The sequence below is a fragment of the Conger conger genome, chromosome 8, assembly GCF_963514075.1.
Source record: "Conger conger chromosome 8, fConCon1.1, whole genome shotgun sequence".
In the NCBI taxonomy this organism is placed as follows: Eukaryota; Metazoa; Chordata; class Actinopteri; order Anguilliformes; family Congridae; genus Conger; species Conger conger.
Window position 1 is genome coordinate 13,265,575 of NC_083767.1, and position 25,983 is coordinate 13,291,557.

The window sequence follows — 25,983 nt, forward strand, 5'->3', positions numbered from 1 at the left end:
AGAAGTGGATCACACAATTACACGCATCTAAAAATGTTTTTGTTTTTTATTCCCAGAAAGAAACTTTTAGCTATGTGCATCGTCCCTTGCATTTCCCTGTTTGCAACAAACCATAAAACATGAAAAAAAATTATCCATTCTCCATATCTGGAAATGGACAAAAGAGAATGGCAGCATTACAGTGCATTTATATGCAAACACCAGTGAGATGCCATGAAAAGTCAGCTGTTCTCTGTCAGACCAGGGGGACTACTAATGGTGAGCCTCCTCCCTTGTCAAAATCCGCCATTACAAGTAGCCACGAGAAGATGGAATTCTAAAAAATTTATACAAAAATTAAACCTTAGAGAACAATTTGACTTGTTGGAGGAGAGAGGGAATGAGGGAGGGAGGGAGGGAAGGAAAAAGAGAGAGAGAGCTAGTTCAGCTGTGACAGCATCCCGCTATCAGGATTTGCACTTGCGCCGCTCTGAACTGTTACGCTTCCACAATCTAAGTGGAGCCCTTTTTCAAATAACTTCTGTAATTGGTTCTATTGACCTTCTTTGATTTCCTACTTTAATATTTAAGCCTTATCTCTGACAGCCCAATGACAGTAAGAGGTGGCTGTGACCAACATGCCATTAACAGTCGCTGACCTCCAAGGGGCTTTGGAGCACGGCAGCAGGTAAGCTCCAATTTAAATACAATCCATTTAGCCACACGGAGAAGAAGAAAAAAAAGGAGAGTGGCTACTTTCATTAGCTGTATGTTAAATTGACCGTGCCAGCCTGTCCAATTATTTGTGCTCCACACTCCTTTGAAATATTACTTTTCTTTAGTGTCCGACACGGGGGGAATAATTGTTAAGTCGCCGGGGAACCTGGAAGTGTTTCGATTTTAACGACATCGCTATGCAGCGGTTGCACTGTGGGGGGAGGGGGGGGGGCGGAATGAACGTCAAACTCCACCTGCAGACCGGTGAAATTTGGCATCACACTGCGCCCAATCACCTGGGGGCCTCCCGCGGAACCCGAACCGCGAAAGGGCGTAACTTCGACAAAATCCGCCATAACGTTTAGGCCGTTGGCTGTAAAAGGGGAGGAAGGAAGGAAGTGGACATCTTCCAATCTTGTAAGGACGAACCATCCAGTGCATGGAGAGTAATTGAAAAGCTGTCTGGGTTTTATGGGCGAGAACTCCATTATATACGGCTGAATCTTTAATGCATCTCATTCCTCCCCATACAATCCGGAGTTATGCCCACAAATTTAATGCATGTCATCGCAAGTTCCTCCTGACATTCGTGTGTAGCTAGAGGACAGGACTCTTATGGCAGAGGGCATATATATATATAGTCCTCTCAGACACACTTGTGTTAATCTCATTGATCGCGGACATACCCCCTTTTGTCTTCACTAAACCTGTTGGACATTAAAAAGAATTGTCAGTAAGGCACGCCACCTGCATTTCCTTTCTGGCACCACCTTGTCAACACTAATTGTCGGGTATAAAACTCTTCCCAGTAATGAGACGCATTAATAAAGTGGTAATCAAAAGCATCTGCATAATAAATTGTACATAAATTCATGCTTCCAGCCAGCTCTGCCTGCTAATATATGCTTGATTTTAGTGAGGAGACAGAGCCCACAGTCTGGAACTGAAATGTGACCTTGTCAGAACATGGCAGTGCAGGGCCCTGCCTAATTAGCCATAGCATTACCCAGAGAGGTATGGAGGGAGCTGATTGGCTGGGCTTAATTCACAAGAGTGACACCTGTGGTTGCTTGCGTAACTGCAATCTGCCTGCGCAAAAACCTAAGAGCTCAGCTGGCAGACTGCAGGAAGAACCCCCCCCCCCCCCCCCCCACCCCACCCCCGAACAATTTGTCGACCAGCGAGACCACAAGACTGATCAACGTTGCATCAAGACACAACCGCCTTTTTACCTAATAGGTCAGGGTTTTGTACTCATCAAAGTACCAATGTCAAAAAAACTTTCATTTCTGCCCCACTAATCAACGTCATATCGACCTCCATGACTGACGTTGATTAGCCGTCTAACCAACAACCATCAAAATGTTTGGTGGGAGAGCAGCACGCATCATGTTCTCTGGATTTGACAGAGGAATTTGCAGCAAAGAAACAGGCTTATGAATTCCAAAATAGCAAAAACAGGCAAAAAAAAAAAAAAAGAGCTGAAAACTGGTTTAAAAATTAATTAATTAATTAAACGGAAATAATTCAAATGTGTCTCTCAGCTCACTGATTTACAAATCATCTGTAGAGCAGCACATCTGAATCCTATTTTCCGATATATTTCCCTGGTCCTCCTATTAAAACGTCAGACAAAGTCCTTCCATTGACACAACAAACCTAAAAAACCTCACCCACCATCCAGCGGGTTCTCATGTTACAGGACATGTTTATGATGTACTTAGCTCGTGAAGAAGGAAGACATTACTAATGAAAGCATTCTAGGTTTTCACTTCCACTTGTGCATCCTCTTTCTGCCCAATAGCAAGATTAGACAATACAAATATGACTCATTCCAGTCATAAGAGGTCCATAGAAAGAATCACCATTGATGTACTGAGCAAAATTATGTGTACTGGTTTGTGTACTGGAAATATCCATATTATATAAGATTTTATCTAAGTACTGAAAGAGCTCCTGTTTCAAATATATACCTTGAAGTGCAAAACAAATTTTAGTGTACGCGTGTGTTTTGCTCACTTCTTTCTGTACTGTTTATTGCCATAAAACTATTTCATTAAAATATATTCTGTCATGGAGCAATATTTTGCAGTCTCTTCCACTGTGCTTTTATTTTTACAGTATATCCCACATCATATAGGCAATATGAAATTCAGTAAATCATAAAAAGCATTTTCTGAATTGCATTAATTTGTCAAAAACATATTTCTCATATAATTATCAACAGTTAACCATACGGATAAGCTTAAATTTCATGCTTGGATCACCCAATCACAGTAAGGGCCAACTGAGGTTCGACATTAGCCTCAAATTTGTACTTGGCAAAACACTGAAAAGAAACAATGGTAGAGGGCAATAGTAGCCCCTCCAAAACAAGTTCCCAAAGGTCTGAGTCACCCCTCACGATACCATCTGTGCTAATCACAGAAAGCCTTAATGGGAACAAGGCGTAGAGAAACCAAGGGTTGGGTCGCAGCCACGCCGGAAGGCGCGATTCCCAGTTTAACATCAATCATGCAGTCACTGTTTCCCACCTCACATTAACTGACAACCAGGATGAGCTGGGAGGCTTCCCAGTAGATCACCACGCAGTAATTGGACACATTGCTTATCATGCTGAGAGTTGTATCAGTGCCACTGGAAGCTGATGTCTGTGAAATGTTAATATATCGCTGTCAACAACTACAACAAAAAGCTAATTTAAGAGTAAAAAGAAAGAAAACCCTCAAAGGAATGTGTTGATCGTCGTACCATTTTAATTCAACAATCAAAATCACTGTTTTATGATTTTCTAGTGGGCCGTTTTACAGTCAGGATTTGTAAGATTTGGGTTTGTGGCTGTACGCAGAACAGTACAAAGTGGTACTACCGCATCTCTTGCCGTTCCTGTCCTTAGGGGAGAGAGAGGCTCTTCATCTTCCTCAGCACTCTGACTTCTCCTTTTCCTGTGAACCGTAATGGAGAATTTGGCAGCGCTGTGATAAGTTCGCTACCCGCCCGTACGTTGACGCTGACTCAATCTGAAGATCAGCGTTGTCACTGTGCGAGAGGAAAACGTCACAAACAGGTACTGTGGTGATTCACGGTTTGAGCTGCGACGCTTTTCGGGAAGGGGAACTGGGATTTGGAAAGCGTGCTTCTCGATGCAGCCGAAATACACGGTAAGAGGAAGCAGTAAAGCCTGGGAAATTTATGTAAATACAGATCCAACTTCCAGTTGTCTGTTTTAGCTCATTTATCATCTGACTGACACACCATTAGTCCATGAATCTATGAATCTCCCTACTCAGTCCTTATTTTTTTCCCCTTCACACATAGCCAGCCACTTCCCAGGCCCACGCGAGCCGTTCCGTTAACCGTTCGGCACATAACTCCGTTCGGCTCCTGTGCTTCCCCTGTCGTATGATTATCCACGGCAGGGATGGGGCTCTGGAATTAACTGCCTCACGCACTCTGTAAAAATTTAAACCGTGGAAACCCGTAAACCACATGTTCAGCAGCAACAGGCACAGAACATAGCGGTGTGGCTAACCTGCCAGCACTGTGAAGTGCAAACATATTGAACTGCAAAGGCTCAAACACACGAACACAACCCTACGCTAATGCTACAGACGGTTTCAGCGCTGCGGAAGACACACCTTGAGATAGTCGTTTCCCTTTCACTGTGCCAACTGGGGAGAGTAATCCATTCAGGGGTTGGAACGACCAGTCAGTCGACTCAGTGGAATATACAGTAGCAATTCAAACATTCCCCGACAGTAACTGACATTTTCAATTCGTAGCAGGGCAAAGAAGGTTGAAGACCTGTTTATGAGCATTGTGCAGGGAGTCAAAAGAGGGGCTTACTACTTTGAGAGTCGGAGATAATTCTGTCAAACTTCAACTGGCAGGAAATAAGTCACCCGCAGCTATGCGGCGGGCATTTACGGCTCGGAAATGGAACGGGGTCCTGTTCTGCACACAGCAATGACCTGCCGTCCAAAGCTTTGCTCTTTCCGCCATATTTCCTGGCCACGGGCCAGTGTGTGAAAGCCACTGGGCGGTGAGAAAGACTTATCTTAGTCCCCGGGTGGCCAGCCAGCTTTCTTTAGCAAGCCCGGAATGCTGTTACCAAGCAACACTACTTACAGTCTTTCAGTTATGATACGTATAGATAAGGGGATTTAAAGGGGAATTCCACCCTTGGTTTTTATTTTATTCGTAAGATAGTTACGGTACTGCCCGCCTGATTAAAGCTCTGACCCAACTCTCTTACTGTAGTGAGGGCAGAGATAGAGCCCCAATCTACTGTGAGTTCTCCAGGTTCATCCTCCAGCACTATATACTCTACGTCAGTGGTCTCCAACGCAGGTCCTGAAAAGTCCTTTTTGTTTTCATCCTAAAATCAGCACTCAGTTGAGACCCAGGTAACCAGTTAAGGTGACTTAACTGTGTAATCAACTACTTGATTGATTTCTGCCCCAGATTAATGAATTAAGTGCAAATACATGTATTTACAGCAAAAACACGTCTGCTTTTTTCCGCTGCGTGCTTTTAGTATTAGGATTACGGGAACTGGGTCGAAGCCCCAGTAAAGCACAGAATTTTCATCGTATAAATATCACCCAGGGAACCGCAGCACATGTCCAGCCGAAAAACGCAACGAGGGCAAGGTCGAGGTGACCTGTTGTCTGTGACATCACGGCCTCCGGGCGTCCGATTTAACGTCAGATAAATCCATCTTTGTCATCTTCCTCCCCGACACCTTCGCCTTCCTCCCTCTGTGGCCACCTTGGCCAGCTGTTCATATATTCAGCACAGTATTAAGAGAAATTATACTGGAATGCTTAAATCAAAGACTCAAGGTGAGGGTAAATTAACCGCTCACTCACCTCCGTTCATAAAGTTAAGAAATGAATTCCATTTCGGCAGAATCGGCCATGAGGAAATAAATCAGCGTTTGTTCGAAAGAGGTTTTTACGGCGTTCATTTACCAAAGGTGAGCTAACCTGCAGACGGCAGGCACTGCTATTAAATAATCAAATCAAATCTTGAGGGACAGTTCTACTGGCAAAATGCAAGTTTGTTATTATTAATTACAGTAGAATATCAGGCAATCAAGAGGAACTGTGTGTGCAACTGAAAATGTTTTTCTGCAAAACATGGAAAAGGTTATTTGTATTCAATTATGAGAAATTATTTGACACCTACTGTTATATAAATGCTGTGTTTTCTGATTCCAGAAAGCTTACTTTAAATACACCTATTGCTATTTGGCAGATTTACTGCTTTACTGAAAAAAGCTGGTATGATCATTTCTAAGGCCTAACCTTGGACGCCTTCCCAGTTATTATACAAACTTTCTATTCAATTCCACTTCAGCAGAGATGATCTCACAGAAGACAGCTTTTTATCTCAGGGGAAGAATTACAAATGTGCTTGGTCAAAACACAATTTTAAATGTCTGGAGCTAATATGGGTGGTTCAAATTTGCCTCTTAACCAAATAGCTCTGATACAGTATGCCTTATTGTACAATTACAGACTGCAGGCTACGACGCTTTAATCTTTAATCATCCAAAGCTTTGTTTCTGTTTTGCTTCTGATCACAAACAAATCCCAGACAGAAATAGAGTACTTTCATAAATAGTGTTGTTGAATGGTTGTAGAATGCAGTCTGTAATAAAATAACTGCCTGCCTTTAGTGCTACCGTTGATCCTGCATTGATCAGCTTTCCTCTGAAGAGCTGGGCTGAGGAAATGATTTACAAGTCCAACTGTGGGAGCAAAGTACAGTAGGGAGAGTTATTTGTTAAATATAATATAATATAATATAATATAATATAATATAATATAATATAATACAATATAACATAATATCATTTTTGTTATGTTCTTCCCAACTGTCAATATGTTTATCTTTACCTGTAAAATGTTTACTGTAAGTGTTCATGCATGTTGTTTATGTGATTTACATATTTCTGTGCATTTCTACGTACAGTGTAATATTGTATTGCTTTGGCAATATTACTGTAGTTGTCCTGCCAATAAAGCAAATGAAATTGAATTGAATTGAAGTGAGGGGGGGGGGGGGAGAAAGAGAGAGGGGGAGTGAGAGAGAGTAAGTGGAAGAGAGAGAGGGGGAGAGCGAGAGAGAGAAAGAGATAGAGAGAGAGAGCGGCCAGGAACAGGCAGACAAATTGTGCGGACATTTTAACGCCCAGAGGCAACCAATAAGGGTATGATCTTAAGTCATTCTTTATGACCAATTCCAACCATTCAGAAAGCTTGACATAAGCGGTGGCTAGTTAGCTACAGTTGGGTGAACAGAACTAATTGAAGCATTATTGTTTTTCTTGGTAGCCAAACACACCTGCACCCACACACACTTAGTACACACATAGCATATTTCTATTTGCATGCATTCATCTAGTATTATCTAGCCCACCTTTATGTAATGGAAACTAATGTTGTCACATTTCATACACACCGATAAAGCGGAGGGAAGCGGAGTGGAAAACAGACAGCCATTTAATAGCCAAACTGCTATGGAGGATTTGGCAAAGTAGCCTAACTGTGAAATCTGACTGGGTTGGGTGTCACCTCTGTTCTTTGTGCCATGACTCTAATGGGCTACGGTGAGTCAGGACCTTGGTACAGCACGTAATTCAACAGACAGCTCTCCCTGCATCAGGCTGTCAGCTGCTGCACCATGAGGCTGGTTTACGATTAATCCAATACACGCACAACCCCCGGGCCGGCCAACTGGGGTTTACGAGTCCGCTCTCCCGTCATGAACATAACTGAGGCTTTCGCCTTGTGTCCAAGTGAATCTGGATCACACGACATGAATGCATTTATGTGGATTAGAAAGGTTAGGAACGGTCCACAGTGATTCTTTTAGGGCCAGTGTTAATTCACACGCTTTAGAGAAAAGTTACGGAGATAGATAAGCTGCCAGAGAAATATCACGACTCCTTCATCTTTGCGATGACTGTTGTTTGGAGTCCAAAGGGGTGAAGTAACATTCATGAGAAAAGATAAAGTTTATAGGTGCAAGTGGGATGCACTCACTTAGTCCATAGGCGTTCCGCATTGTGTTCTCAGCTAAGAAAACCATGCGTCTCTGAGTTATTTACCGCTGTATTATACATATTCATGAAGGCATGTGACCAAAGACAGAATAACTATAGCTGGCATAAGACGAGCTCAAACCGGAATTTCCCATAGCCCCAAACACGGATGGTGTGCAGAGGTGACATTCCCTTCTGTGAAAAGTCATGCAGAACTTCCGAGCAGACTTCCTGCTGGCATTCTGTCTCAATGCTCAAAGGAAGACTTTGGTTACAAACATATCTCCAGCAAGCTAATGCTGCCAAGGGAGACCCTTTCCATTTTTATATAATCGCAGTTTTTAAAGAAACAAAACCCAGGCACCACGGCGTGGAAAGATACTAACAGCGCTAAGGGAAACACAAACTGTGATTTTTTATTGTATTTTATTTATTTTTAACAGGGATATTATGGCGTTGTAATGCTACTTAAATCTTGAGATAGAATTAATTCACCCGAATATGAATATTTATTGAGATAAATATGCGCTTTGTTGCGCCGGTGTGAAATAAAATCAAATAGACGAAGGGCCCAAACGGGCTGGCATAAATCATCCGTGTAAGTTGTACTACAGAGTCTACGCGTCAGGCTCTCTCTGGAGGTGCACCCAGCCTGCGATCTTGCTGCAGTGAAAGCTTGCTGGTTGGCTGCACACACTCTAGAGGACACACACACCAGGCTGCGGCCTGCTGAATTGATTGAGGATTTCGCCGCGATGTGGAAGGCTTACAGACCGCAATGTGGGAAATAAAGTAGAACCGTAATACAAAGAGCTTCGCGAAAAAGTAAAATGAATTCACTTTTTGCTTACTAAATGAATGAACAGATTAAATGCTGAAAAGCTGGACTCGTATTTAATTAACTTTCGAGTAGCAATTAGTAGTATCGTTAATTGAAGATGTTTTGGTTTTCCTTTTGGTTCCGAGATTCAAGATTCCTCAGAATTCCCTTGCGGTTTGGCTGTGAGCTGCCGGAGTTAAACTAAGAGTAATCCGTCACCTCGAGTAACCTGCTGGTAAGAGTGAGCGGCGAACGGGCTGTTGACGCTGGTCAGAAAAATGTTGCAGTAGCAGGGAGACTGGGAATAATTATCAGGTCACTATCAATGCTTCGACCAGTCAGCTTGACAAACTGATGAATCAGACTACCTCTGCATCCAACAATAGTTTTTGTGAGGCATTACAGCCAATTATTCTCCACAGTGAAGGGCTGCCAGGTTCACTGGCAGGAACTGGCGCAGTCACGATTCAACACCGCAGGCTGCGTCCCTTACACTGAGAACCGGTGCTTCATCGTGACGTGCCGCTTCTCATACCTCTGCATTGTTTTCATAACTTGCCATGCCAAGTGACTTTGTGTTTTGCAAAAGAGCAGGTGGCCGTGGCTCTTGACACAGGGTTGGGCTCTGGAGCGGAGATATCTGGCCGTGTTATTAACTGATTATGGCCGCGGGTCCGCAGTGGCAGCCAGACACATTTGGCCCGGTCCTGCCAGGGGAAGGGTGGGTTTAATTTGGTCACGCTTTCTCGGGTTACAGCTGCACCGGTGCCCCGCAGCAGCACGGCAAGAGCCCACAGGAAGCCAGCTGTCGGCAGGGTGAGCTATGCCTTCTGGCCTAGCGGCGCTCGTGCCCCTGTAGTACTGCGTGCCCTGTGGTGCGTTCGTGGGTGAGTGTATGGGGGAGGCGCACCAGCTGCAGTGCCCCTTCTGTGGCAAAAATAAGGAGGGATAGAAACAAAGAAAAGAAGAAAACTAGACCAGGTGGCAATACAAATGTCTCATGACAAATTCCGAATGGTTTACTGAACTATTGTTAAAACCAGTATTTATTTATCTTTACTTTACTCTGAAAAACACAACAGAATAAGGTGGATATCAGTAATGGGTCGCAGACGTTGATCCAGAGGTCCTGCCAGCCTGACGCTATCTGGACTTCAGATAATAGTGTCTACATCCAAAATTCATGAATTGCAATCAAATAAAAAGCCAAGAGGAATACTAACTAATTCTAATGTAGCCAGTGCATCTTGTTTGCTTACATTCCTTCCAAAGGAGAGTTTAGCAGAGTTTATAGGCAGCCAGCGGTGCCACTTCACGCACGAGGCTGTCTGGAATTGGCAGCGCTCTCATACAGTTAAAACAGCGCTCTGATACATGGTTTAATCTCAAAAACGCTTTAAAAAAATCCTTTCGTACTTTTATTGCGACGCATTTAATAAAGGCGCCACCGCGACTGTCGCTTGGCGACTCAGATTCCCCTGGTGCAGGCTGCAGCAGTACCGCCAAATGCCTCTCTCTCTCTCCCTCTCTCTCTCCCTCTCTCTCTCTCTCTCTCTCCCTCGCTCTCTCCGGCATCCGCCACTGCTGCCATTTATCCCGTCCCCTCCAGCCAGTGAGAGTGAGACTCAGACCCTGCAACCCCTCCTCCTCCCCGCCGTGCATTACAACACTAATCACGTATACGCCTGGCCACATCGCTTTTCTCCCTCTCCGTCTTCTTCATATCTAATCACAAACTGAACAAGTGCAAGTTGGGAAAATATGATATGAAATAAAAGAAAAAATATAAATAAGAATAATAATAAAAGACCCTCGGAGTGACTCACAGTTTCTTGGGACTTGTCTTTCACATCGTAGACGGTGAGCTTGACCCGCGTGTCTTCGCCGATGGGGTAGTCCTGGGGGAAAGTCACGCCGGTCAGGAAGAGCGGGTCTCTGGTTCCCTGCGGGGGGCAGGAGCGGGGAGACGGGGGGGTTAGCGCGCGGAGGCTAACAGCTGTGAGGAGGCTGGCGGCGCGCTAGGCCCGGCTCGGAGCAGCTGGACGCCGCGTTCGGAGCAGCTGCGCGGGGAGGCCCGGGCGGCTCTGGAGACACCCCGCGAACGCGTGCGCCGAACGGGGGGCCCCAGCGGAGAGGGCATAGAGCCAGACCAGACCGGGTGGAGCGGCACAACTCTGCAAGAGGGCGTGAATTTAATCAGCCTGAGAACGTAAATAAATGAGCACCCCCCCTCCCCAGGCCCGTTCAGAGTAGCTGCTCGGAGCCTGGCAGACTGCCGCAATTGCCCTCGTGTGCGGGCCACACCCCGTTTTGGGGGAAACGCTTAAAAACCTGTTGTGATAAAAATGCCTGTTGAGAGTCGAGCTGTTTATGCGGCCGTTTCCTCTTCCTGTTCGCTTCGACCTCTCCCGGCCCAGGGAGGGTTGGGAATACAGCACCCTGGGACTTTGGAGGAAGGGATAACGAGCAATCCAGATTTAATCAGAAAATCAGAAAATGACCGAATGCGTTTCACAAACAACATAATGGCAACCAATGAATTCTGTGACTTTGTACGGGTGGTTAACCACCAAAATGCACCGCCCTCAGATAAATGTATTCATTAAGGTGCCAGTTTAGTAGAAATTCTGTATAATTCTTCTGTATACGAAAACAGATATACACTCAGTGATCACTTTATTAGGTAGACCTGTACACCAGCTTGTTAATTCAAATATTTCATCAGCCAATCATGTGGCAGCAACTAAATGAATAAAAAACATGCAGAAACTGCTGATCTTCTGGGATTTCTGGGATTTCTCTAGAACAGTCTCTAGAGTTTGCAGAGAAACAGTGCGAAAAACAAAAAACATCCAGTGAGCGGCAGTTCTGTGGACAGAAACATGTTGTTAATGAGGGAGGCCAGAGAGGTCTGGTTGTAATAACCACACATTACAACAGTGGTATGCAGAAGAGCATGTCTGAACACACAACGCGTCAAACCTCTTAGTGCATAGGCAACAGCAGCAGAAGAAAAATAAGTCTAATAAATACCTAATAAAGTGCTCACTGAATGTATATTACTGGCTATTTTGGTTAAATGTCATTCTTTGAGCTACCCTCATTTATCTTCTTACAACTCTGTACATAGAGTAGAATATTAAATTTAGTTCCATAATTCTACATACAGTATATGTCACACTTAATCATTGTACCCACTGCATTAAAATAATATTTCACACAGTAATAAAAATTCATTTTTTATACAGTAGTGAATGTATAAAGGTATTTGATTTAGCTTTGACTTTCACTGACCGCAAATTTATGTGGATGCTGGTATACTCCACCACATTAAAAATATGGCTACCATGTTCTGTACTTCCTGTTATACAATGTGTGTGTATCCTATCATTTATTTCCCAGTCCATCAGTCCATTTGCAAATGTATGGAATAAAAGGAAAGCTGACATATCGAGCGCTGGCTGCAATGCCATGTCTGGAGCTTAATGCCAAGGGTAGATCATACCATCAAAGCAGCAGGAACAGAACAAGCTCCCTCGGGTCAACATCTGAAGTTTCACCTTACATCTGGCACGGTCCAACATAACCCGGTCCGATAACTAAAATGGTCTCCTCACTTACCAGCATAATCACTGATGGAAAAGACAGCCGACTGCAGTCACACGCATTGGAAGTCAGCAGACATTGGAACCCGTGAAGTCTGTCCCGTGGATCCGTCCCATTCAGTCTGGGACAGACAGCTGAGAATGCAGAGGGACTGCTTCTCAACCTCTCCCCCCGCCCCAAACCCCCCCTGCCACACTGGGTACGTTTGCTGAAAACGTCTGGGGTAAACTCCCTTCCCCTGCTGCCCCCCCCCCCCCACACACACCCACCCCCGCCCCTCTGGAGCCGAAACCCAGTACGTCTCACATTTTCCCAAAGACACGGGAACTGCTCCAGGCCTTCTGGGTATTTTTCCGCTTTTGCTGCATAAAGCGAGTTTTACTCCCCCCCCCCCCCCCCCCCCGAACGCAGCTCAGCCTGCCTGTGCCAGCCCGGCCCTTAATGACATACAGCGGTTTGGGCGAACAGGGCCGGGTGTTCAGACGGAGTGAGTGGACTCCCTGCCCTCCCTCCTGTGTCGGCCCATTCAGCCTCGCAGGTAACCGACGGCAACCGCTCCGCGCGCGCGCGTCGCCGGCCGTCGGCAGAGCAAACGAGGACACGGACACACCGGCGAACGCTCCAGGGGCTTACGCCATCAAACGGAGCAGGACTGCAGCAAGACCAGCCGTAGCTTTCGCTTACCGCTCACACTTCACAGGCCCTCTTTTACAGCGAGAGGACAGAAGGCAGAAAAAAACCACACACAACAGCTGCGCTGCCTGTTCAAAGGCCTCCGCGACAACGGAAGAGGTGTGTCCGTAAACATCGAAATAATGAAAGCGCACAAGCCGTTCTGAAGGACTTTCCAAAACAACCGCCGACTGCACATAACGAAACAACTTCAATTCCCCTTTGAAAGCCTGCTAGGGCCGCTCTTAAAGAGCGGCTTTTGCTGAGGCGGGTTAGAGGGAGAAGCGCGAGCAAGTTCGGCGCGGCCGAACACTTCCTCATACGCCGCAGTGCGCTTTGCTGCACTAGGTGAGTGCAGCTATCCTACAGAGGATCGTGCCCGGACCTTGGCGAGAAAAAACAATGTTACGTACCCTCCTTCTGGTAAACCGTAAACAGGAGACCATTTTGTTTTGGCATTAGTCCAGCGGTCCAAACTCAGAGGAAGACGTCAAAAGTGTTTGTGCGCGATAAGCCAGGAAAGCTCGTCTGGTCATTCGGAGCGAGGTCACAGACTCAGAAATCCCACAGTCACTAGCGGTTCAGAACCTTTCCCACAGACTGGCCCCTGAGTGGACCTTCCTCCATCTTAAATGAAAACACCCTGGAAAATCAAATCTGTAGCAAATAAGCCCTTCTTTGTGCACTCACGGGAGACGGTATGCCTACGTAGAAAAAAAAAGAAGCAAAGAAAGAAACCTCTCACCAACAGACAAGTTTAATCATGACAGGAAGGCAGTTGCCAGTTGCGCTGACGAATGCGCTTAGGTCTGCCCTTAGGAGACTAGCAGCTGCTGGCTGCACACTTGTGGTCGGATTCGTACCTCTAGGGTCCACACTTTTTAAACAGCGAGTCAAACGTGCACAGAGAGAGAGAGAGAGAGAGAGTGAGAGAGAGAGATGTGTAGGGCGACTTACCTCGACTATTTCAGTGCAGGAGTATGCGGCGAGGCTGTGTTCCTGCGTGTTTACGATAGAGATCTGCACCGCGGAGTTGGGCTTCCTCTCTTGTGCCGGGTCGCCGAGCTCCCTGCATGCTGAAAGACAGGCGACATGAGCCGCGTTCAGACGATGGGGCCCAGAGAACGGGGAGGGAGAGGGGCGCGGGGGGGGGCGCGGAGGGGAGAGGCAGACAGGCAGACCCTCCGGCTTTCCCCAAACGGCACGACCGGAAGTCTCTCCTGGAAGCGTGCACTCAAGAAACAGGAAGTCGCACGCCGGACACCTGAAAAGCACTTTTCATTTTCACTGCGGCATTGATGCAGCCGACGCACACTCGTTTTCTCTTCCTTCCTTCCTCTCTCACTTTCTGACTGGCACCTCTCTCTTTCTCTCACTCTCTTTCTGCATCTCTGTTTCTGTCTCTTTCTCTCACTCTATCTCTATCACTCTCTCTTTCTCTCTATCCCTCTCTCTCTCTGTCTCCCTCTCTCAGGGTCTGTGAAAAACTGTTATTTTTATTAGGCTCTAATTTCCTTCAGCATAGCTGGGCTCGGTCTCTAGAGCCTGTTATTACAGGAAAACACTGCCCTGCTCCACTGAGTGAAAGAAAGGAAGCCAATGTTTCCTCTGCAATGCACACATATTTCTTTTGACTTTTTTTAACCATACAGACTCGGAGCACAGCATGAAACATGGATACAGAGTGTAACAACTCAGCTGGGTGGAGTTCATTACTATTATTTTCACCACAACAACCTTACACCAACAATATAATGACTCGGAAGTAATGGAAACTAGCATGTAATAAAACTCAATACATTTTACTCACACCACACAAAGTTAAGTGCAGGCTACAGTACAATCTGAGCAAGCAGTGGGCTATGCTTCACAATGCTACACCGCTAGCTGCTAGCTCGCACTCTAAGAAAATACAACATTACCATATAGACACAGTTTGAATACACCCGCAGCCTTATCCATTGCTAGCTAGCAGGCTCCAACAATGGCGTAGCACCAGGCCAAGAAAAGCTCGCGCCACATCTCCAGGTTTTGAAAGGTATAAATTTGTTGCGTCTCAGGTGAATTACTTTCTGATAGCTGGGGCCACTCCTGTACTGCTCTCCTGGAGAAGGGCCACTGGTTTAGAGGAAAGTCAACTGGCACAGGAGACCTCAAATCATTGCTAAGGAATATCTATCTCACAAGCCGCAGCCTAGCCTATCGCTGCAGTTAGCACTGTGAACCGCTGCCACACACTCGGTGGGCCGCGGGTCATGTCTGGCAATGCTCCGGTGATAACCAGGCTCTAATTCCAGATAATGCATGCACATAAAACCCAGCAATCACAGGCAGAAGGTCATCCGCACACTCAGTCAGCAAGCGCTAGGTATTCCTCATTAGAATTCAAGGTCTGTTTGGCTTGAGGGTGATTGGCTGGGAAAATACTGTCGGGGACAATTTGATAACAAGCGAAGTTCGTCAGTACAGTTTTGAGCGGTTCACTGTTAGAGTATTCATCTCGGTTCTGCTCACGTCTATCTTGGGGTGTGTTTTAATGGCAGCTAAGTGAGGCCTGGTACATGGCTCGCGAGCAAGGTCACTTTAATTATGGGCCAGAGGCATTAGCTTATCCGTTCTTTGAGTCATGTTAAGCTTAATAAACAATGCCCCCATAAATCTGTTTTATGTAAATGATATCAATGCAAAGCTGCAATGCCTTATTAAATTTCAATTGCTTTCAAATTTGTAGTTGGTAATCAGTGTCACCTTTGAATCCAAATAATTAAAATGGGAAAACTGCAACAATGAACGTATAATATATTGTAGATTGTTGATAAAATTAATTTGGTATTTACCATGGGTCAGAATATACGGTACATATTGTTCAAGCTTTCTTTAAGCCAGGTTTTCATCATGTTTTCAACAGTATCTTTTAACATCTTTCCATCACTTCATGTATGAACTTGCAGACAAATTCAAACAAAGAGGATATTGTACATCGCACATTTTGCTTCATTTAATTGGGTATCTGAATAAAGACACTTGTGGCAACTGTGACTCTTAGCTGCTGCAATGCACTGTTTAAAAGGTACGTATGGAAATAAGCCAATTGAGCAAGCAAGTACTCTGGGAATTCTGCTTACTTTAATTAGACTAGAAGGGCTTAAAACAACACAGAAGCCAGTAACAAGAGTATGGCAGTTCCGCTTTGGGAAGCTGCACTTGTATTGGAGGACACATTTGTCCATGTGTTAGACAGTCGCCTTCAAAAATAACTAATGTTATAATACCTGTTGCCAGAGTCCTCAAATAGAGTTGCTTTTCATCCAGACTTGAATCTCTGCAACCACAGTAAGTACCACCATAGGTCTTTATGCGACGGATGTGTATGCTGAGCCATAACAGTACATAGGTTCAGCATTCAACTCCGACTAGGGTAGCACCCTGCACACACGCACTCACACACACACGCACACACACACACACGCACACACACACACACGCACACACACAAACGCACACGCACACGCACACATACACACATGCACACACACACATACACACACGCACACATACACACAAGCGCGCGTGCACACGCACACTTATAATGGGAGAAGGAGGGAGTGTGTAAAGAAAATTATATTATAATTTTAATAATATAATAAATTAATATTTATAATCTATATATATATATATATATGTATATATATGTATATATATACATATATATATTTATTTGTATAACATTGCATTAATTTTGCTTAAACTTATATTAATCATTAATAAGCAATAGCATGGAGAGGTCACATGAGTTTAATAAAGCTTAATGCTCCTCATTTATATTTAAATACTAGGTTAAAAAATATACAAATACCACAGTACAGCATTTTATTATTGATGACCGGGCCTTATTGTAATTTTGCACTCTAGGAAGTATAAATTACAACAACAGTTTATGTTGCTAAACTGCACAGTTGAGCCACTATCATGGGACCAGCATGCCTTGCAGCACAATTCAAGGCGAGAGCATGATAAAACCTCCAGAGTTTTTATCTGATGAGATGGGTAAACACCCCCACAAAGACAGACAGACATATCATAAAGCAACAACACAATAACAATCATGCGCCACTATTAAACATATTGAAATGCAGAGACTGACTGTTGAATTCTGTTAATAATTTATAGCATGTACCATCTAGTTCAAAGGTGGCTTCAACATTTGACATTTAGAAGCGTTTATTGAGGTGTTGCAGACACACAGTACACTGAACTATAAACCTTTTCTCTGGTCTGTAATCACAACAATTGTAATAACACACTGCAGCACACTGTACTGTACTTTCTCTGCTTTTTCAAATGTACATTTTAAGCCAAATACACCCAGCAAGCACTTTATTACATTGACCTGTACACTAGCTTGTTAATGGAAATATTTAATCAGCCAATCATGTGGCTGCAATTAAATGCATACAAGCATGCAGGCATGATCAAGAGGTCCAGCTGTTTTCCAGACCAAATGTCAGAATGGGGAAGAAAAGTTACTTTGACCATGGAATGATTGTTGGTGCCAGACAGGGTGGTTTGACCATCTCAGAAACTGCTGATCTCCTGGGATTGTCATGCACCACAGTCTCTAGAGTTTGCAGAGAATGTTGTGGAAAATAAAAAACCTCCAGTGAGCAGCAGTTCTGCGGCCAAAAATGTGCTGTTAATGAGAGAGGCCGAACTGGTCAAAGGTGACAGGAAGGTAACAGTAACGCAAATAACCACACATTACAACAGTGATATGCAGAAGAGCATGTCTGAACACACAACGTGTCAAACCTCTATGTGGATAGGCTACAGCAGCAGAAGACTTAATAAGTCTAATAAAGTGCACACTGAGTGTACATGAGCAAATATGCTAAAATAAAATATTCTAAAATATAAGTGGACAGAAACACATAGCAAGATATAATTATCTTGAGGTCCTGCTTTTTCAGCTTAATTCTCAAATGACTCTAAAAGAAGAGTATTACATTACATTAATGGTATTTGGCAGACGCTCTTATCCGGAGTGACGTACAGTTGATTAGACTAAGCAGGAGACAATCCTCCTCTTGAGCAATGCAGGGTTAAGGGCCTCGCTCAAGGGCCCAACGGCTGTGCAGATCTTATTGTGGCTACACCGGGATTAGAACCACCAACCTTGCGTGACCCAGTCATTTACCTTAACCACTACAGGCCACCCCTGAGTATGCTCTCCCACTACTGTTCTAACAACTCACGGTGTTTGCAGGTAAATTAAGCCTCCAGCTACCAGCAAATATTTAACCAATTAGCCAGAAATACGGAAATATAGCAATGTTGCTTACAGTGTCTATTCCTTCAAAACTATATGGTAGCATGAGCCTTGGGCTGTAGAGGCAAAGACATTTTGCTTTGTGGTTTCATGCGAAATGTGAAGTCATGACTTATAATGACAGTTAAAATCAAGCCTGATATGATTTTGCATAATTACAGCGTAATCTATCTCTCATATTTGCCAATCCCGAGGGCTGCATGTGGCCTCAGTTTTCACTGCTTGTTGATTAGAATACTTTAATTGATGTGGACGTGAAAATTAATACAAATGTGTGCCACATCTGGACAAAATAAAAGGAGACAATGCCAAGGTTGGAACAGAAAGTACAGAATTGTCCATGGTTATGATAATTCTGTGCAGTTAACAGTATTAACATTTCATTGGTAATTCATTGCCTGTTAAATACAGTTCCATTTGTGATAATGAAATATAAATATTTAGCCTTCATTAAAATGTCGGTACCGTACTGAGATTTCCTGCAATTATAAAAGGTGAGCACTCCGTGCGCAAGTGTCTGTAGCTCACGGTTAAATAAGGAAATATGGCAGTGAAATTTATGAAAGTGGACTTGCAAATTCAAGACCCTTGAGCAAGGAGCAAGGGTCTTTTTTTTAATTCAAATTTTAAAATGACTGTATTTTCCCGGGTAAACAAACATGAATATGTAATGTATTTTGAATTAGCCTCTACCAGTTTTATTTGAGTGATATTGTCCCCATTCTTCCTGGCTAAATTCCTTTTGCAACAAAATTGTCAAGGATCATGGATGTGACTATAATGGTCATATCCTGCCATACAAGTCCACATTTCTATTTGACATGGGTTTGGGCATTTTTAAACTTGGCCAATTAAGGACACTTGTGTCTTTAGTTGGTGAATATAGCCACTGAAATCTGTTGGATCTGAAATGTTTGTCCCAGATTCTTGGCTGACTCGAGCAGGGTTTCCTCCATAATTGCCTGTACGTTTGACCCCCCACCCCTCCCCCCACCGACCCCCCACCCCCCCACCCCCCATCCCAGCCACCGTTGACGAGAACCATCCCCACAATGCTTCCACCGTACCATCATATATCACAGTTTGTATGGTGTGGTGATTGGGTGGTGTGCTTTAATGTCATTGAAACCCTGCTTTGAATTTAGACTTGAAAGTAAATTATCTCTCTTGCCTGCAGACCACCAATGTCTGCCCCATTTACTTGCTTTGTTGCAGTGCATAATATTAACTCTAACAGGGTACATAATGAGTCCAACAGGGACCATACATACCCTGTAAGAGTTCATTTAACACTGCACATTTTATTGGCAACAAAGCACGAAAATGAGGCTGAAATCAGCGGTCAGGCAGGAGACATTTTATTTTCAGGTCTAAAGTAGTCCCTTCTTTTTGCCATTGACTGAGATGGTACACTCATGCAGAGTAGCTCTGCGGTACGAATGAGAGAAATAACTCCATTTAAATGTGCACAGTCTCAGTGACATAAGAAGTGACCAGTAAACCACATATAATGATACATATATTCATACAATAGCAATGGGTTAGAGGATGAAAGTACATTAGACGTGCTAAGTTGGGAATTTACTGAATGAATTAACTGTTTGGCATAGCTATTAATGTTATAGATACTAGTTCATAGATTGAAGGCTAAGTGGCCAAATGTTTTTTCATGGATACATTGATGGTCTTGTACAAACCTGCATATTAAAGGTTTCTCTTCAGCTAACATTATCCGCAAAAATTAATAATGTAACTTACAGCACTTCACAACAACTGCGGCACTGTGTCTTCTGTTTGCATTAACTGCATGCTTCAGCCTGCACCTGCACGTCTGGCTGCACAAACTCTTTCAGCTACTGACAGTGTGACTTCATACTTCAACTGCCAAACAATAATACATTTCAAAACCAGAATTTCAAAAACACTCCAAGCAGAATACATTTTTAAGCTAAGAAAAAGAGGATAAAAAAAACAAAATGAATATTTTCATTTCTTGTGGAAATGAGACAGGAATGGTAAGGTGTACATGGCAGAAAAAATGAATAAATTTGAATTCCAGGAGAGAAACTACAACAAAGAAAACACAAAGAAGTACAGTGGCTGTGAAGGTGTTGTACTAACCATAAGATAATTTGCTCACAAAAGACCAAACTTTCTGCTCTCATGCTAGCAGGCTGTGTGAGCACTAATTAACACACTTGGAAGAGAGGCATTTCTCCACAGGGTCTTAATGCCTTTCCCCTGTTGCCCAAGTCATTTCCAGAACACTAAACAGTAAACTATACATTTTTATTAATTAATTCTGCCGACATATCCTTGGTGTCCCCCACAGAAATCCTGCCTGTGATAACCATACATTTCTCTTTCTCTCAGAAAGTCGACCCACAGAGTGCGTACAGTGTACTCACCTTTTATAATTGCAGGGGATCTTGGTACGGTCCCAACATCTAATGATGGCTACATATTTATATTTCATTATCACGAATGGAACTGTATTTAACAGGCAATTAATTACCAATGAAATGTTAATACTACCAGTACAAAATTATCATAACCATATAATCCAGGGACAATTCTGTACTTTCTGTTCCAACCTTGGTATTGTCTCCTTTTATTTTGTCCAGATGTGGCACACATTTGTATTAATTTTCACGTCCACATCAATTAAAATATTCAAATCAACGAGCAGCAAAAACTGAGGCCACATGCAGCCCTTGGGATTGGCAAATATGAGCGATAGATTACACTGCAATTATGCAAAATCATATCTGGCATGATTTTAACTGTAATTAGAAGTCATGACTTCACAATTCGCATGAAACCACAAAGCAAAATGTCATTGCCTACAGCCTTTGTTCAAAGACTGAAGTTACAGCATCTGCAAACAATATTGCTATATTTCCATATTTCATCATTATGTGTCTGGCTAATTGTTTAAATATTTGCTGGAAGTTGGAAGCTAATTAGCTTGCAAACACCATCAGGTGTTAGAGCAGAGGAGAGAGAACACGCTCTTCCTTCGTGTCATTTGGGAATGAATTTAGAAAAGAACTGAGACACCACAACACGTACAGTATACATTTATACTTATATATTTATATTATTCCATAACAATGGACTACACTGCTGCTGGGTGATTAAATATGGAGAAAACATGTTTTATAACATTTTATCAAGATTTATATTCATGTCCTGCACATATTTACAGAAGGACATGTAACAACCTAGCCAAAAACGTCACTAAGCAATGTAGGTTAACATATATTTCTAACCCCAGCTCCTGGTCCAAGCAATAGTTTTGTCCCGCCTGGACTACTGCAACTCTCTCCTGGCTGGGCTACCAGCATCTGTCATCAGACCCCTCCAACTTATCAGCTGGTCTTCAACCTTCCCAAAGACTTGCATGTCACCCCCCTGCTTACTTCCCTCCACTGGCTGCCTTTCATGGCTCGTATCAAATTCAAAACATTGGTGCTAGCTGTGGAGGTCAGAACAGCACAATCTCTAACCACCTTCAAGCGCAGACTGAAGACGCACTTCTTCAAGCTGCACCTCTCCCCGTCCCTCTCTACCGCCCTGTAAAACCTTAACTGTTGTCTTTGTGCTATTTACTTGTGTCATTAGCATGATACCTTTGCTAGTTTTGTTTGGCAAGGTAAGCAGTTGAATCATACATCTGCGTGTTGTGGTATTATTATTATTATTGTTATTATTATTATTATTATTATTATTATTATTATTATTATTAAAAAAGAAAGTAAAAAAAATAAAAAATAAAAATTCAGATGATCAAATGGGCCCTAGTCCTTATCTTTGTTGTACAGGTAGCAGTTGAAATTGTACTTTTCTCTAGGGTCTTTCAGTGCACTTATCCTTGGTTATGGGTAAGCACTTTACACTTTATTGTACGTCGCTTTGGATAAGAGCGTCTGCCAAATGCCATGAATGTAATGTAATGTAACATTCAGCCAGAAAAGCTCCAATGCAGCCAGAAAAGATCCAATGCAGAGCTAGACATGCAAAAACGTATATGTGCTTGAATTCAAATGCAGAGACATGAGTTGCAACACAGTAAACCCAAGGCTGCTACAGTAGCGACCACAACATTTACTTTCTTCTTTTCAAATGTTATCTTAGTTCCCCCGGTTTCAGCTTGTGCGTTTCCTGTGTGTGGGGACCCTATATCCATCTGCAACATCTGTGCTAATTAGCTCTGGATGAACAAGGGGCCCACGGCATCACATTCCAGAAAGGTAATAAAAGCAACCCCCATTAATTATCGAGTAATGAATGTAACAAGTGGACACTGCGTCATTCTATAAAATATGCACACAAAAGCCCCGCAAAAGAACTGAAATCACACGTTAGCCATCTGCCCAGTTATGGGTTGGCAGGCCACACACCAGACTTATACAGTAGTAGGAGTCAGGCACTTCTCAGGGTTTAACCAAAACAGGTTCAACATAAATAACCAAAAGGGCCATAGACTCTTAGTCCTTATACATTCATTTCTGTGCCATCTGTCCTCATGTAAACACACTCTATTCACATTCAAAGCACATCTCAGAATTAGCTAAAATGATGGGCCTTATGGCAGTGTATTATAAAAAAAAAAGTGTTAACTGAGAATGGTACTGGGGACTCAAAGTATTATGACTCAAGCTGTCTTTTTGCATGTTCAGTTTCACCTCTGACTGGTTAATGGAATGAGTAACATTTCAAGAGTGGCTCAGTCTCACTACTGTATTCTTGGTCGTGGCAATACACAGAAAATATCTGTTCAGTAGCTGAACTTTCATATGCGTTTTATACCTGTATTTGTCAGTATGCTATTCATACTGCAATCAGGCGTGTTGTATATGAGCACCCATGGCATCCCCAGCAAGATGAACGACAGTCTCGGGAGCGTTTACATTAGCCAACCGAACAGACCTTTGGCCAAATGAGGGGCCAACAAGGGTAAAACTGATACGCTTGGAGCCCCTGGGTGACCTGCCCAGCAAAAGCACTGAATCACAGTGTGAAGGTGAAGTCCATTGTTCAGAATCGAATCTTGAGCACAGACTCAGTGTTGACAGATGTCCCCTTGGTGCGGTGTAACCAGCCCTAGTGTCACCAGGGGAGCCAAACACGCAGTCCACTTCAGCCAGCAATGGGGACTCGTGCATTGGGCGCCTGCCACACCAGCTTGTGTAAATAGCACAGTCCTCCAGAGCAATGGTTGAATAACTAACGGACAGGAGAGTGAAAAGACGTGGAGACAGGAGGTATTTCATAGGGCATTTAACATCCTTAAATTGGGCTTTCCAATCAGAGTTGAATCAAAAAATATATAAGCAAAAGAAATAAAGGAAAAATGTTTTTGAGAAGTTAAATAGGGAGTGCTAAACTATATTCTGTCCTGTGATGGACTGGCGGTGTATTCCTGCCTTTCGCCTGTACCATGTAAATGGTAAATGGAATTTATATAGCACCTTTATCCAAAGCGCTGTACAATTGATGCTTCTCATTCACCCATTCATACACACACTCACACACCGACGGCGATTGGCTGCCATGCAAGGCGCCGACCAGCTCGTCAGGAGCATTTGGGGGTTAGGTGTCTTGCTCAGGGACACATCGACACAGCCTGGGCGGGGATTGAACCGGCAACCCTCCGACTGGCAGACGACTGCTCTTACTGCCTGAGCCATGTCGCCATGTCGCCCCAATGTATGCTGGGATAGGCTCCAGCCCCCCTGCGACCCTGTTCAGGATAAGCGGGTTAGGATAATGAATGAATGAATTAATTAATGAATGAATGAATAAACTATATTCTTATTCTGTGTGCAATCCTGAGAAAGTAATGAGATTGTCTCTGGATGGTTCAGGGAACCCTTAATGATTATAGCGCCGTTAAAAAGTATTTGTCCCCTTCCTGATTTCCTCTATTACTGCATATTGGTCACACTGACTGGCTTCAGATCTTTAGACAAAATTTTATTGCACAATCAGTACCTGATAATGATCCAAAGCAGAAAAGCAAGCCTACATCTGAATGGCTGAAAATAAACAAAATTAAAGTTTTGGAGTGGCCTAGTTAAAGTCCTGATTTGACTCCAATAGAGATGTTGTGGCAGGACCTGAAACGAGCAGTTCATACTCAAAAGCCTATTTTTTGTCTAAATGACAGTTCTACCAAGAAGAGTTGTGAAGCAATTGTGATATGGGTGTTCGACAACTTTTTAATTAAATTGAATAATAATTATATATATATATATATATATATATATATATATATATATATATATATACAGTGGTGTGAAAAAGTGTTTCCCCCCTTCCTGATTTCTTTTTTTTTTCCATGTTTGTCACACTTAAATGTTTCAGATCATCAAACAAATTTGAATGTTAGTCAAAGACAACACAAGTAAACACAAAATGCCGTTTTTAAATGAAGGTTTTTATTATTAAGGGAGAAAAAGAAATCCAAACCTACATGGCCCTGTGTGAAAAAGTGATTGCCCCCCCCTGTTAAAACATAACTTAACTGTGGTTTATCAAACCTGAGTTCAATTTCTCTAGCCACACCCAGGCCTGATTATTGCCACACCTGTTCTCAATCAAGAAATCACTTAAATAGGACCTGCCTGACAAAGTGAAGTAGACCAAATTATCCTCAAAAGCTAGACATCATGCTGAGATCTAAAGAAATTCAGGAATGAATGAGAAAGAAAGTAATTGAGATCTATCAGTCTGGAAAAGGTTATAAAGCCATTTCTAAAGCTTTGGGACTCCAGCGAACCACAGTGAGAGCCATTATCCACAAATGGCGAAAACATGGAACAGTGGTGAACCTTCCCAGGAGTGGCCGGCCGACCAAAATTACCCCAAGAGCGCAGCGATGACTCATCGAAGAGGTCACAAAAGACCCCACAACAACATCCAAAGAACTGCAGGCCTCATGTGCCTCAGTTAAGGTCAGTGTTCATGACTGACATAAGAAAGAGACTGGGCAAAAATGGCCTGCATGGCAGAGTTCCAAGACGAAAACCACTGCTGAGCAAAAAGAACATTAAGGCTCGTCTCAATTTTGCCAGAAAACATCTTGATGATCCCGAAGACTTTTGGGAAAATACTCTGGTCTGACGAGACAAAAGTTGAACTTTTTGGAAGGTGTGTGTCCCATTACATCTGGTGTAAAAAAGTAACACCGCATTTCAGAAAAAGAACATCATACCAACAGTAAAATATGGTGGTGGTAGTGTGATGGTCTGGGGCTGTTTTGCTGCTTCAGGACCTAGAAGACTTACTGTGATAAATGGAACCATGAATTCTGCTGTCTACCAAAAAATCCTGAAGGAGAATGTCCGGCCATCTGTTCGTGACCTCAAGCTGAAACGAACTTGGGTTCTGCAGCAGGACAATGATCCAAAACACACCAGCAAGTCCACCTCTGAATGGCTGAAGAAAAACAAAATGAAGACTTTGGAGTGCCCTAGTCAAAGTCCTGACCTGAATCCTATTGAGATGCTGTGGCATGACCTTAAAAAGGCGGTTCATGCTCGAAAACCCTCCAATGTGGCTGAATTACAACAATTCTGCAAAGATGAGTGGGCCAAAATTCCTCCATAGCACTGTAAGAGACTCATTGCAAGTTATCGCAAACGCTTGATTGCAGTTGTTGCTGCTAAGGGTGGCCCAACCAGTTATTAGGTTTAGGGGGCAATCACTTTTTCACACAGGGCCATGTAGGTTTGGATTTTTTTTCTCCCTTAATAATAAAAACCTTCATTTAAAAACTGCATTTTGTGTTTACTTGTGTTGTCTTTG

The 25,983-nt window shown here is 43.3% G+C and overlaps 1 protein-coding gene across 7 annotated transcripts in view; it reads right to left on the bottom strand.

The window, feature by feature from the left end:
• inpp4b (inositol polyphosphate-4-phosphatase type II B) overlaps window positions 1-25,983 on the bottom strand; it is a 239,482-nt gene that overhangs the window by 103,360 nt on the left and 110,139 nt on the right. For 5 of the 7 annotated variants that reach the window (XM_061251274.1, XM_061251273.1, XM_061251270.1 and 2 more), the window contains 2 exons: window positions 13,803-13,921; window positions 10,394-10,510 (listed from right to left, as the gene is read on the bottom strand). In XM_061251274.1, coding sequence (XP_061107258.1) covers window positions 10,394-10,510; window positions 13,803-13,921 — 236 coding nt within the window. Of the gene's footprint in view, window positions 1-10,393; window positions 10,511-12,188; window positions 12,335-13,258; window positions 13,609-13,802; window positions 13,922-25,983 lie in introns of those variants that run through there. The other 2 variants (XM_061251276.1, XM_061251277.1) reach the window with 2 other exon arrangements.